The sequence below is a fragment of the Pipistrellus kuhlii genome, unplaced genomic scaffold (genome assembly GCF_014108245.1).
Source record: "Pipistrellus kuhlii isolate mPipKuh1 unplaced genomic scaffold, mPipKuh1.p scaffold_m20_p_4, whole genome shotgun sequence".
NCBI classification, from domain to species: Eukaryota; Metazoa; Chordata; class Mammalia; order Chiroptera; family Vespertilionidae; genus Pipistrellus; species Pipistrellus kuhlii.
In genome coordinates, this window is record NW_023425540.1 from 77,775,636 (window position 1) to 77,787,529 (window position 11,894).

The 11,894-nt window shown below is 49.1% G+C and overlaps 1 protein-coding gene and 1 long non-coding RNA gene across 2 annotated transcripts; one reads left to right on the forward strand and one right to left on the reverse strand.

The window, feature by feature from the left end:
- Window positions 1-1,026: 1,026 nt before the first annotated feature.
- Window positions 1,027-9,635, reverse strand: KCTD7 (potassium channel tetramerization domain containing 7). Its single transcript, XM_036409021.2, has 4 exons — window positions 9,236-9,635; window positions 6,496-6,665; window positions 2,840-3,018; window positions 1,027-2,428 (listed from the first exon to the last, which is right to left on the reverse strand). Exons 1-4 carry the CDS (start codon window positions 9,377-9,379, stop codon window positions 2,052-2,054), a joined length of 870 nt encoding a protein of 289 aa, XP_036264914.1. The 5' UTR covers window positions 9,380-9,635; the 3' UTR covers window positions 1,027-2,051.
- On the forward strand, window positions 8,639-10,392 carry LOC123651162. Its single transcript, XR_006739671.1, has 2 exons — window positions 8,639-9,170; window positions 9,986-10,392. It is a non-coding gene; the product is annotated as an uncharacterized LOC123651162 (long non-coding RNA).
- Window positions 10,393-11,894: the final 1,502 nt, after the last annotated feature.

Genomic DNA, 11,894 nt, shown 5'->3' on the forward strand with positions numbered 1-11,894 from the left:
TTAATCATCTGCTCTCTACTCACATGGACTTCCTCCTGAATAGCTTGCCTCAGTGTCAGTCAAAAAATCAACTTGTATTAGGCAGTAACACCAATCAGAGCAACTTAAACCAAAGACTTTACTGTTAGAACAATGCAAGAGGCGTGTGGTTGAGCTAAACTCCAAGCAGGGACATCAGCTCCAGAGACGTGAAGATCCACTGTGGATGAGAACAATAGGAAGAACACATACCTTGGAACCAATGAGACTGACTACTTTCCTCTTAGATTTCCATCTGTATCTCTGCTCCACTCAGATAAGAATACAAGAGTGTAAAGCCATGCCCCGAATCTCTGCTCCCACACAAGGCCCAGGAGGTCATTGCCTCATGAAGGAATTCAGCCAAGGGTCCAGGGCTTGGCCTTCTCTTACTCAGAAGGATGCAGGTGTTTTCAGCTCCCTCTTGCCCTACATCACCAATCTGGTCTTGTAAGACTTGAGATCAGTGAGGCTGTCCTCACCGGCTTTTCACATATAACAAAATCTCCCTATAAGAACACCCCAAAAATAGTCAAGAACAATCATGAGTACAAAGAGAAACCCTATTGCAGCACAGAAATGCTACCCTCCAAATACTGGTGCTGCAAAGTCTTCCTTTAGGAGATGCATGTCCCTACCCTGACTAGCTGCCCCAGGCTGCACACCGAGCAAGAAGGAGACGCAGTGGGAGCGGAACCTCGTGGATCTTTTTTCTCTCTGAAATGTGGGGAGTAAAACACAACGGAGGTTTGCTGCTGTCTTCCTACAGCCCCTGGGACAGCTGTGTCTCTCACCTAGCCCTTCCATTTCTTCTCTAGAACAGATACTCTCCTAGAAAGAGAATGTTAGTGGCGTAAAGCAAGGTTTCAAAAAGAAAGAGTTCCACCCGAAACTAATACAAAATAATATTGAATGTAAACTGTAATTGGAAAAAGAAAAACAGTCAAAAGGATGTAAAGTACAGCATAGGGCATATAGTCAATAATGTTGTGATCATTGATGTCAGATGGGTACTTTGTAAGGTAGATAAATGTCTAACCACTATGCTGTACACCTGAAATTAATATAATAAAATATGTCAACTGTAATTAAAACATAAAAAGATTTTTTTTAAAAAGGGGCTCCCATCAAAGAGTTCACCACAAACTGGATCCTGACAGATGAAATGGCAGCCAAAGAGGCATTCTGAGCTTCCAGAATGGATGTGGCATCTCAAAGATAAGATGTAGACAACTTGCCTGCTTGACTGAGAGAATCTTCAAAAGGCGTCTCTGAAATGTATAATCCAGCCCTGTGAGAAGGTAACCCTGCAAGCGAGGAAGGTTGGTGGAAGATGGAAGCAGCCGAGGCCCAGAGCAGGGCTGTAAACATTGTGCTTTTTTAAGGCCCACCTGGTGCATAGTTTTGGCAACTATGGTTACATCTCCAAAAAGTGGTGAAGAATACATTTTGGGAGGAAAGCGTCTTTTCACATCCTAACACAAAGTGGGGGGCTGTTCTTGGGGAAGGAGAGAGAGAAGGTGCTCCTTCTTCAGTCAGAGACTGTGGATTGGCTATCTGGGTTAAAATCCCCCATCATGTCCTATGTTCATACATACACTGACCATAAGGAAGGAATACCTGCACAGGGTCGAGGAAGTGATTGTGCCTACAATTATTTTGGCAATGTGGCTCTAAAAAGGGCAGAAACTCTCTTGCAAAGTCAAGAAAGTAACAAAACCTCTCTGGACTTCCTGGCCAACCTCAAGGCAGCCAGACTCACTGACCTCAGGTAAAGACTGCCCTGCCCGGAGGAAAGGCCAGGTAAGTTCAGGTACCGGGATCCGTGGGCCACAAGCCCTGAGCCTGACCCCAAGGAGTAGCAGGGGAGACTAGAGCTGCACCTCCGTCCACTTGGAGCTGTGCCTCCGGACTCAGTCCTCACCTCCGCGGGTTCTGGGGCAGTCAGGAGCCCTTCCAGGGATCTGACTCCCAGAGCCACGAAGGGAATTGGACACCCTCCCTGATGGGGCTCTCTTCCCTACCAGGACTACTCACCACCACGTGATCTTGAACTCATAGATGGGGCGCTTGCAGTAGTAGTGGTTGATGAGGTGTTTGTCACACACCCCAATGCACTGGTGGTCCACGACCAGGCCCTGGGCTTTCAGGTCCGTGACCAGGCAGTGCAGCAGGTCATACACATCAGCCACAGCCTCCCAGGGCCCGAAGGACACGTCCACTTCACAGTGGTGCTCAAAGAGCTGCCCGTCACTCTCACTCCGTTCGAAGCGCAGAGAGTTGAGGAGTGGACACTCGTAGGGGGTGATGGGCATCTCCTCCTTGAAGACACAGACCTTGAGCTTGGCGAAGCGGGCCTTCCGCTGGACTGCGCGTAGCCGGGCAATCTCCACAATCCGCTCCAAATGGTCTGTGGGGATGGACACAGCGGCCATCACTGGCACGGGGCTTAACAGGTAGGGAGTGGGAGGGCACAGAGCGCCCCAGTGATGGCAGGACCCAAGGGGGAAGAGCCAGATTCCTGGGGGAAGAGACTCTTTGGGCCTTATGCCAGATACAAAGTTAAAGAGGGGTCATGGCTCTCCATTGCAAAAGGAAATCAAGGGGATGGGATGAGGACTATCCTTTTGAAATGTGATCTGATGCCAGTCACAGGCAAGGTGGGGCCTCCTTAACCTGTATCTTTCCCAGTGTGACCAAGGAAGGGAGTTGGATTCTCCCGTGTCTCAAGTATACATGTGAACCTTGTTCTGGTACTGAGCTAGGCACTGCCAGATGCCTTCCCCATATACACTGGCTGTCCCAGGACCTGACCCCTCACCTTTGTAATAGGGCATGAGTCCCAGGAATGCCTGACGCACTTTCTCCCCCTTCAGGGGCTGCATGTTCTCCAGCTGCTCCAGGAGCGGCCCGATGGCGTAGTACTGGGCCTCCTTGTGCACAGCCCGCACTCGCTCCCGGGGCGGCAGGTCCCCGGAGCGCAGAAAGTTCAGCACGTCTCTAGCAGGAAGGAGAGAGGGCTGGTGAGAAGGAGCTGATGGAACTGGGTAGTGCCACATAGTGGTTAGGACACAGAATCTGGAACCAGACTGCCGGCTGTGTAACCCTGGGTTTGTGAACTTAACCTTTCTGTGCCTTGATTTTCCTGTCTGTAAAATGGGGGGAAATAAAAAAAAAATATATCACTCCATGATATTATAGGATTAAATGAATTAGTATATAAAAAATGCTTAGAAAATACCTGGCTTGGAATAAGTCCTCAGCAAGTATTAATAGTTCTTATTAGCAGTACCATTATTATAATTACAATTATTATTAGGTATATATAGGAATAATGGGAAGGTTACTAGTCTCTTAACATGCAGGACTGGGCAAAAGTAGGCTTACAGTTGTGCATACATAAAACACAATTTATTTTCATATTGTTATTTATTAATTCTTATATTACGTTCCATATGAACAACTGTAAACCTACTTTTGCCCATACAATAATTCACCCATTCTCCTGTTGATGGACATTGGAGTAGTTTCCAATTGGGGCTCTTAGGAGCAGAGCTGTGATGAGCATTCCTGTAGAGAAGACGTGCTGTGAACACATGCACCCATTTCTCTTGGGTAGATGTTGGAAGTAGAATTGTTCAGTCATAGTGCATGTTTAACAAAGTGGCTGTAGCATTTTACATTCCCACTAGCAATGTAGAAAAGTTCCACATCTTCTACATATCCTGCCATTAGTATTATTCTGTGGCTCTACGGAGAAGATCAAATGCCTAAACCTAACATCTGAACAAACCGGTTCCAGAATCTGAGGGAAGGGGGAGGCCGAGGCAGGAAGAGATCAACCAAAGAACTTATATGCAAATATGCATAACCTGTGGACACAGACAATAGTGTGGTAGGCCTGGGCAGGGGAAGGTAGAGGGGGCTAGTTTTGGGGGGAGGGGGAGTTGTGACATCTGTAATACTTTCAACAATAAAGAGACATTCTTAAAAATCACATACTGCATTTTCTTAAAATAAAAATTATACATTGATTTCAGAGAGAAAGGGAGAGGGGAAAGAGAGATAGAAACTTCAATGATGAGAGAGAATCATTGATTGGCTGCCTCTTGCAGGCCCCCTACTGGGGATCAAGCCTACACAACCCAGGAATGTGCCCTTGACCGGAATCGAACCCAGGATCCTTTAGTCTGCAGGCCAATACTCTATCCACTGAACCAAATCAGTTAGGGCTCTTTTCAAGTTGTTTAGTGCTAAGAGTAATTCGATCCTGCAATGGAAGGTGTGGCAAGGGCTTTTCTGTAAGGATATGTGAGTAAACTCCATGATTAAGCTGTCACCCCTCTAGTTAGTCAATGACTATAATGCAACACCAGCTAACACTAAGTATTAATCTGTGTCAACTACTATTATTTGTTATCTCACTGAATCCTTTCAATAATATTATGGGATAAGTGCCATCTTATGTCCATTTATAAATGAGGAAAAAATGGAGGTTAAGGAACATGGTTGCTCAAGGAGCCACAATTAGCCAGAGGCTCAGATGCAGAAATGGCTGACTCCAAGTCCACACCCACCCTGGTCCAGACTGTGATCCAAAGTGCTCTTCATTGACCACAATGGGAAACTGTCCCACGTGGAGGCCCAGGCAGCCTCCGTGGCAGGTGCTAGGGGCGTGTGAGCTACACCAACAGAGAAATTTACCCCAGCAAATGCCCTAAATTCCTACTTTACTTTATCTGAGTCTTTTTTTTTTAATTGATTTTACAGAAAGAGAGAGAAACATCAATTAGATGTTTCACTTATTTATGCATTAATTGGTTGCTTCTTGTATGTGCCCTGACCGGGAATCAAACCTGCAGCCTTAGTGTATCAGGACGAGGCTCTAACCAATTGAGCTACCCGTCCAGGATATTTTATCGGAGTCTATCAACAACTTTATCTGCTGCTGATGAATCATAGGCCACTGGAGCCTAGCAGTCTGAGGATAAATGCCACAATATCCTACTTTTCTGCCCAGCACCCTTGCCTGCTCTGTCATTCTCCAGCTGAAGCCAAATCCTATTTCCCCTCCCCACAACCCCTGCTAAGACTGGTCCTCCAGGATCCTAAGCAAACCTTGGTAAGCTCTGCAAAACACATCCCCAGGGCCAGCCCAGCCACGAGTGTTGTGGGAGCTGCCAGCTGGGGCCAGCACTTTCCTCCCCCAAACAGCCTGCAAACAAAAACCTTTTTATAGCTCTGCAGAGCGATGTGACACTTTGTTTTCTCAGCACTGGAGGCTGCGGACAACCCGCTGGAGAAACTCATATGCTTCAGAGCAAATTATTTGACCAGAGTCTCCTTTCTGTGGATGAAAATGACCTTCTCCCAATGTGGGAAATGCTACTGGGAGGCCATCACAGATTGGAGTTTCTGCTTCCCTGGTTGTTTTGTCCAAGGTCAAGGACCATGCTCATTCTTTAGTCACCTCCGAAGTCAGACTGAGGGGGAAAAGAGCTTCAGCCGTATACTCTGAATGGACCAGACCAGGGGGCACAGGAAGACTTTATTTAATCCACATGACAGGCCTGCAAGGCCACTATTATTGTTTTTCATTTCACAAGCAGGAACCTGAAAAAAAGTCTTTAAATGGTTTATGTGTAAGGTTGTCAGGAGTCCTTTTTTGAGAAAGTCTACCTCTTTTTTGAAAGTCTGTGTTTCCATGTTTTAGTGTTAAAATGACAGTAATAATTGAAGGTTGTTTTGGGGTGTTTTTGTTTGTTTTTTTAGACTTTTCTGGGCAACATTGAAGGATGGCCATTCCCACACCTTTTTTGTTTATTTGTTTTAAACTACTATGCCCAGCTGGTGTGGCTCAGTGGTTGAGCACTGACTCAGGAGGCCAGGGGTCACCAGTTCGATTCCTGGTCAGGGCACATGCCTGGGTGGGGATCGCCTGTGGGAGGCTTGCAAGAGGCAGCCGATCAATGATGTTTCTCTCTCATAGTTGTTTCTATCTCTCTATCCTTCTCCCTTCTTCTCTCTCTAAAAAAAAAATCAATAAAAACATATTAAAAAAAAAAAAAAAAAAACTATTGAAAGAAGTCAGGGAACTACTGTCACACACCTCCTTCCTCCCTGAAGGCAACACTAACTGATCTGAGGGTATTCTCCAGAAAGCTGTTTTGGAGCTCCCCACCTCTAGGTGGGATCACACCTATTCCTTTCCACAAGATGACAGCTCCACAGCCTTAAGTGACGTAGGACAGAAGCAGTTGCATCACAACCAGCCAGTGTGTGTTATCTGAGGTTTCTCCAGCTGTCCTTGTCTCCTCTGGAAAAGAATCTAAACATTTTGATCCATTTAAACACTTATTAAATTCTGTCAGTATGTTCTCTCCTCTTCTAGGTACTGTGGAAGATACTAAGCCCCATGCCCACCCAGGCCCCTCATTTGCTAGGACTGCAGAGACGATGGTAGAGGGAGAGACATACCCGAAGTGCGTGCCGTCCCGGTCGATGAAGTACCGGCCCTCGGCGTCGGTGGGGATGTAGTGCCGCCCGCTGAACATGGCCGCCAGCATGGTGTCCTCGTAGCGCCGCAGGGTGGACAGGCGTGTGGTGAAGTGAGCCCCTCCAATGTTAAGAGGAACAACCTCAGGAAACTGGAGGAAAAAAAACACCACACACAAACACAGCGGCATATTCAGCCAGGCAAGAAAAATGACAGCCGGGCTGCTCCGTCTGCAGTCTTCTTGGGTCTGATCAAAGCCTCACCATTCACTCAGTCACCCCAAACCAAAACCCAGGAGTCTTCCTGAACACTCCTCTCTCCTCCCTTTGCCCACACTCACCCGGTGCCAAGCCCTGTCCATCCTCCCAGCAGCTCCTAAATCAGGTCCCTCCACCCCAATCCTACTATTTCCGCTCCAGAGTTCAAAGCCTTCGTTGCCCTCCTCTTACTTCCTGAATTCACCATCTTTGTTTCCTTGCTCATGCTGTCTTCTCTGTCCAAAATGCTCTTACCGCTATCCCTTTGTCCACCTAGCAACGGCGAGTGCCCCCCTTGGTGGTGTAGACTGTTCCCTGCAGGCGCCTGGGTGAGAGTAATCTGCTGGTCCAGGTGTGTGTTCTTTTTCTAATTCACACCCAGGAACCATACAGGTTAGCCGCAGCCACTCATTCTAACAGCTTCTATTCAAGTTCCACTTTGTGAGCATTTCTGCTCTATTGTCCCCGGCCAGCTCACAAGACAGAGTTAACCAAACACGCCTTCCATTGTTGCCTTCACTGTAGGCCACATTCTTCTCCATTACAGCGCCTAGCCCAATCCATGGGTGACTTATTTTCTTCTGTCAGCCCATTCTTCTAGAACCCAAGCTTCCCGAGGCAGGGACAGCATCTTGTTCACCCATTCGGAGGCCACCCACAGCGGGGTTCCTGGATGTCTGTCGAATAATTCCTTCTTCATCTGTAGTGTGAGATGAGTCCCCAGAGCAGCTGAGGGTGTGGAGGCAAGGGCAGGGTGAAGAACAGAGAAAGATGGAATAGAGTCGCCCTGAGAAGCTCATGCGTGGGATGTTTTCTGTTCTTTTTCTCTTTTGATATCTTTTCACTCACGATGTTGAAAGGAACAAGGCCCATTCTCTCTAATTTTCCGATTCTCCTCTTGCAGATTAACTTTTTGTCCCAGTGCATACTTTTCAATATTCTGACATCTCCCAGGCTCCAGTAAAACTCTATGCATATTTATCTAGTAAGGTCTTTTCCCAGCTTTCTAATTCTTTGTGAATAAAGTAGAGTAAATATACATTAAATAAAAGTTATCCGGGGCCTTGTGTAGTGCCTGCCTCACAGTAAGCACCCAAATATGCATTGAATGGGTGAATGAAATAGTATGACAGTTCCATGTATATATGTACTGTCACTCTTCTGCACCCAAAGGATAGGAAATGCCTTCTGCTTATTCTATAGTAGGGGTGTCGAACTCAATCAGAGAAGGGGCCAAAATCTAAAATCCAGCCTAAATCGCGGGCCGAATGGTTTACTGAACAGTCATAAACTGTCATTGTGATGGAAATGCAGCGGAGTGCAGTGATGACAGCGCAGTGCGGGCCACATTGCAAGGCCTGGCGGGACGGATTTGGCCCGCGGGCCTTGTGTTTGACACATGTGCTTATTCTATAGCCCCTCTAAAGCTATTCTATGAGCCAGCAAGGACTCAAATGATCTATTATGTGCATACCAAGGATATCCCATAGCCATACCAATCCAAGTGTTTGCTCCGTATTAGAGATGAAAAGACTGAGGCAGAGAAGGAAAAGGCAACCAAGAACAGTTTAAGATCTCACGTGGAGCCATGTACTCTGTGGGGAAGCTGGCTCTGTACTCTTTCCTCCAAACCACATCATTCCCCCAAGGACAATGCACACAAAAACATACCACTGTGTCTCCAATGGCTCCTGTTCCCCAACTGCACAGAGTACTTCTACAGTTCTGCTCATTTTCACAAGGGCCCCCTGACGTTAAAGCTATGGGCTTCTAGCCCCCAAACAACACTCTCCGGTTCCCCAAAGCCTCACCTAGCCCTGCCCAGCCCCTCCGGGGTGCTGCCATTCTCCTGTCTCCACACATCACATCCTCCCCTATCTGACACTCCCTTAGCTCCTCCTCCTTCCTAGTCCCTATCTTCAGGGCCCTACAGTGCCAACCTCTCCTACTCTTCTCCCTCTTGTGAAGGGCCATTCCAGTTGTTACTATGATACTGTCATGCACGCGAAGACCAGGGGAAGCCACCGTGCACCACGGCACTGCAGCTAGGGAGGGAAAACCAGGGAGTTGTCAGATGAGTGTGGACACCTCAACCAACTGGCCTGCTTTTTACCTGCACGCAGTGCCTTACTCCACTGCCAGGGCAGCTGGGCATTGGGTTTGGGTGCCACCAAGGCCTCTTGAGTTTTCCAGAAGGCACTACCATCTCTTGGGGCTCCAGGTCCCCTTTTCACGGACTAAGTCAACCTCACTGGCAGTTGACCACTGGAAGAAGGAGGGGGTTCGGGGCCAAGTGACCTCTGAGGCAGGGAAGACACACCTGGTGCATTTTACTGGCCCTCTGGCGCCGCCCCCAGCCCGACCCCTGATCTGCGCACCTGGCGGGCTTGCATCCCAAGGTCAGCTCAGCCCAGCACCTGCGGATCCCTCTGCGTCCTCCCCGCAACCCGCTCCGTGCAGGTACCTCTTGGGGCAGCAGGGGCAGCGCGTGCCCCGAGTGCGTGGCCGTCGGGGTGGCCGGCTCCAGAAAGTCGTCCTCGGCGTCGGAGCTGGACATGGCACCGTCCGGGCGACGGCTGTCTGGCTCCCGCCCCGTGACTACCACCATCCCTCTGGCTCTGGGTAGTGGGCGCGGCTTCGGGCAGGCGGGCAGCGGACCCGGGGCGCTAGCGGGGAGCAGCGGCGGGCATGACGCGGGGCCGCGGGCGGGCGGGCGGGGTGGGGCGGAGCGCGGCCGGCGGGCTGGGGGCCGCACTCCCTCCTCAGCCTGCGCACCGGGCAGCGGCCACCGCGGGGACCACCAGCTGGGCGCCTGACGCTGGCGCCTCCCGCTACTGGCCGAGCCCCGCTTGCCCCGCCCCTGATTGGCAGGAAGCTTTCCCAGTCCTAGGGCATGGAGAGCGGTCAGCCTGCGCCTGAGTGGCTCCTGGGGCCAGCCAGCTTGTCTGTCCTGCTGTGATTGGCTCTCTGATCAGCGGACACGCCTTCTCCCCATCACTGGTCCTCTCCTCCCCAACCCCCCCAAGCAGCGGGGACACCGCCTCTGAGTGGGGGCACCACCTCTGAGGGGGGCCTAGTGGTTGGCTCAGAGGGTGGCTCGTGGTAACCGTGTAGAAACCTTATTTTCTTTAGTATGTGTTATTTTCATTTTTTCCCTTTGACTCAAATGGGCCTCACAGCGCCCTGACTCACCCACCTCCCTCTCACTTGCTAGATCATTAAGCCCTGGGCCACATTAGATAATTTTAAGAAGGAAGCCTCTGGCCTGTTGACCACAGAGAAAGAGTTTTGGTCAAACTAGAGATAACATCTAGGCCTCAGCTGTGTTCCAGCTCCAGAACACCCCACCAAAGGAATCCTTGCAAAACAAGATGAATCAAGGCCATGGCTGACATCAAGACCAGATGCAATGATCAATGACCCCCTGCCCTAGCCTGACCAGTCAGTAGAGACCACAACCCTGACCGTGACCCTAACTTATCTCCCTTCATTGTTGATTAGTGACTTTTCCCCTATGTAACCATCCACTAGAAGCCACAGGGGAACCAGTGTTTTAAGTGTTAGCTACCTGTGACTCCGGGCATAGTACCATTTCCTTAATAAATCTCCACTTTGGCTGCACACTCCTGTTTGTGTCTTATTGGGCTTGATGCCCACAGGCAAATGGACCCTTTCGGTCTGGTAATGCCATAATGGGGGCAACACCTAATAACTTGAGAGGCAGAAGGGCTCAAGACCTAGTCTTCAGTCTGCCTCCAGGGTCCTGGGTCCTGTATCTCCTTGGGTGTGGAAGGCCAGGGAAACCCGGAGTAGGTGTGGATGGGTCACTTCAATAGAGGTGGGGTGGGGGGAACACAGCTGAGGCTACTGAGGTTGTAAGACACAGAGGGTTCCTGTTCTTCCCGATTGCAGGAATCCAAAAAAGAAAACTCATCATAGGGGCAACTGAGTTCAATTAAAAATGACAAGTGAGTATCCACCTTCTCCCTGCCAGTTCCATCGCTGGACATCTGGACACACCGATGGAGACAAGTCCTACACAAAGAAGCTCAGGCTGGTGGGGTGAGGTCCAGCCTGATCCCACACACCTGGATGCTGTGTCCACTGGCACAGCTGGGTCAGCTCAGGGACTCTCCTAAGAACCAAGGTTTTAGCTCTCTCAAACCATTTTTGCACCCAGTTCCGCATCTGATTCTCACATTGCTGTGACAGAACAGGAAGGTGAGGCCTAGAGGATTAGATCAGCCTCTGGGAGGTTAGTAATGAGCTAGAGGCCCAGCATTTTATTGGACCAATCACACTCCCAGCTGTAGGTGTTTCCTAGGTCAGTATTTTCTCCAACTTTAGTTGCATCAAAATCGCTGAAGGGGGCCTTGTTAAAATACCAGTATAGATTCCCAGCCCCACTTCCAGAGAATGTGATTCGGTGAGTCTGGCAGGTAGCCCTTGAATTTGCAGTCCTACCAAACTGCTAGGTAACTCTGACACTGCAGGCCCTTGAATCATACTTTGAGTGGCACCACACTGGCCCCCAGAGGTCTTCTATCTATCACTACCATTTCAGCCTTCCTCGAAAACACCTATAACAACAATACAAATCTACGACAAAAATTCCTTTTCATCCTATGACAACTAGGATATCTCAGCTGTAACAGAACCCGCAACCAACCATGGTTTAAATAATAAAAGAATTATATTATCTTGCATAACAAAAAGTCTGAGTAGATAGATACTGGGTTGGTTCATTAAGTAACTTAACAAGGAGTTACCTGGACCAGCTTCCTCCATTTACCCACTCTGCCCATGGCCTCTCCTAGGAATCCATACGAGAAAACCCTAAAACTAAGGGCTGTCAAGGAGACATTTATTCCAACACCTGAAATCAGGGTTGTATCCAGAAAGTGAGAAGGAAACCCAGAGATTCAGGAGATAGGAAAGTCCATGTGCAGTTAGTTCTAGGTTGCTGAATGTGTCGGAGTTTTCATTTCCATTTCTGCCGAGAGAGAATTTCCTTCAGGAATGTAGGTCCCCAGTTGGTTGTGTTTACACAGGAGGGAGAAATCCAAGGTCAGCAGCCTGGAATGAGGACTTGCTGAGTGAGTAGGAAAGGGCTGGAGCAGGCT